We start from the raw sequence: 816 nt of genomic DNA on the forward strand, positions 1-816 counted from the left end.
TGCCTAGCTTCCTCTTTCTGAAATCTCCCTCATCCTTCTCAATATGCATTTTTCTTTACTAAATAATAAACAAGATTACACACTAGAGGTAGCTGTGAATTTGCTCTGTTTTGTTCTTAATACTTTTGTTATCCTCCCTTAAGCCCTGTGCCTCTCGTAAAAATGATCTGCACTTTCAACATCTAGTCTCCCAAACCCAGTGATTTTATATTGTTTTCATAGTAATAAAGTAACAGAGTCTGTGTGCTTCCATTCTGTGTCCTAGGCATTCCCATCCCATTAGCATGTCAGCTATCACAAAACACACAGAACTTTGAGTGGCTGTTGAGGAATGTCCACAACATAAATTCTGCTCACTTTTGAAGGTATCAGGAATATGTGAGACAGAACAACTTCTGAATGGCTCAAGATTAAATTTTATTTGATTCTTTGTGTATTATGGAGACACACAGCTTGAAAGACGCACTGGGAACACTGAGTGATACTTGTTCTTTCTTCTTGGAGTATGTGTCTCTTCTCTTCTGTCATCCTTAATTCTAGATGCAGCAGTGGGTTCCGGGTCTTATGCAGAAAGCAATCCTAATTTCATTTTCAAAGCATTGATTTCTACAGCGACCATTACTTCTTTTGCACTCTCTCCTCAAATCCAAGCTACCATACTCAGGATAATGTCTTTTGGCTGTAAGAAGGGAAGAATGACTGGAATTAGGAATTTATGTATCATATAGCCATGCTTTATAAGGAGAAAGTTCTAGAAACAAAAGATCACAGGGTGAAAATTCTCACATACTAAAGAAAGTTTAAATGAATTCATTG

The 816-nt window shown here is 37.3% G+C and overlaps 1 protein-coding gene across 1 annotated transcript; it reads right to left on the reverse strand.

Annotated features, from left to right (window-relative positions):
• Nucleotides 1–536: 536 nt before the first annotated feature.
• On the reverse strand, nucleotides 537–699 carry LOC103728264 (beta-defensin 110-like; the record flags this gene model as incomplete). The annotated part of the gene is made up of 1 exon (XM_008826344.1): nucleotides 537–699. A coding segment is annotated over one exon (163 nt), but the record flags the coding sequence as incomplete, so codon positions are not given.
• Nucleotides 700–816: the final 117 nt, after the last annotated feature.

This window comes from Nannospalax galili, unplaced genomic scaffold, assembly GCF_000622305.1.
Source record: "Nannospalax galili isolate Female #2095 unplaced genomic scaffold, S.galili_v1.0 C48228271, whole genome shotgun sequence".
Taxonomy (NCBI): Eukaryota; Metazoa; Chordata; class Mammalia; order Rodentia; family Spalacidae; genus Nannospalax; species Nannospalax galili.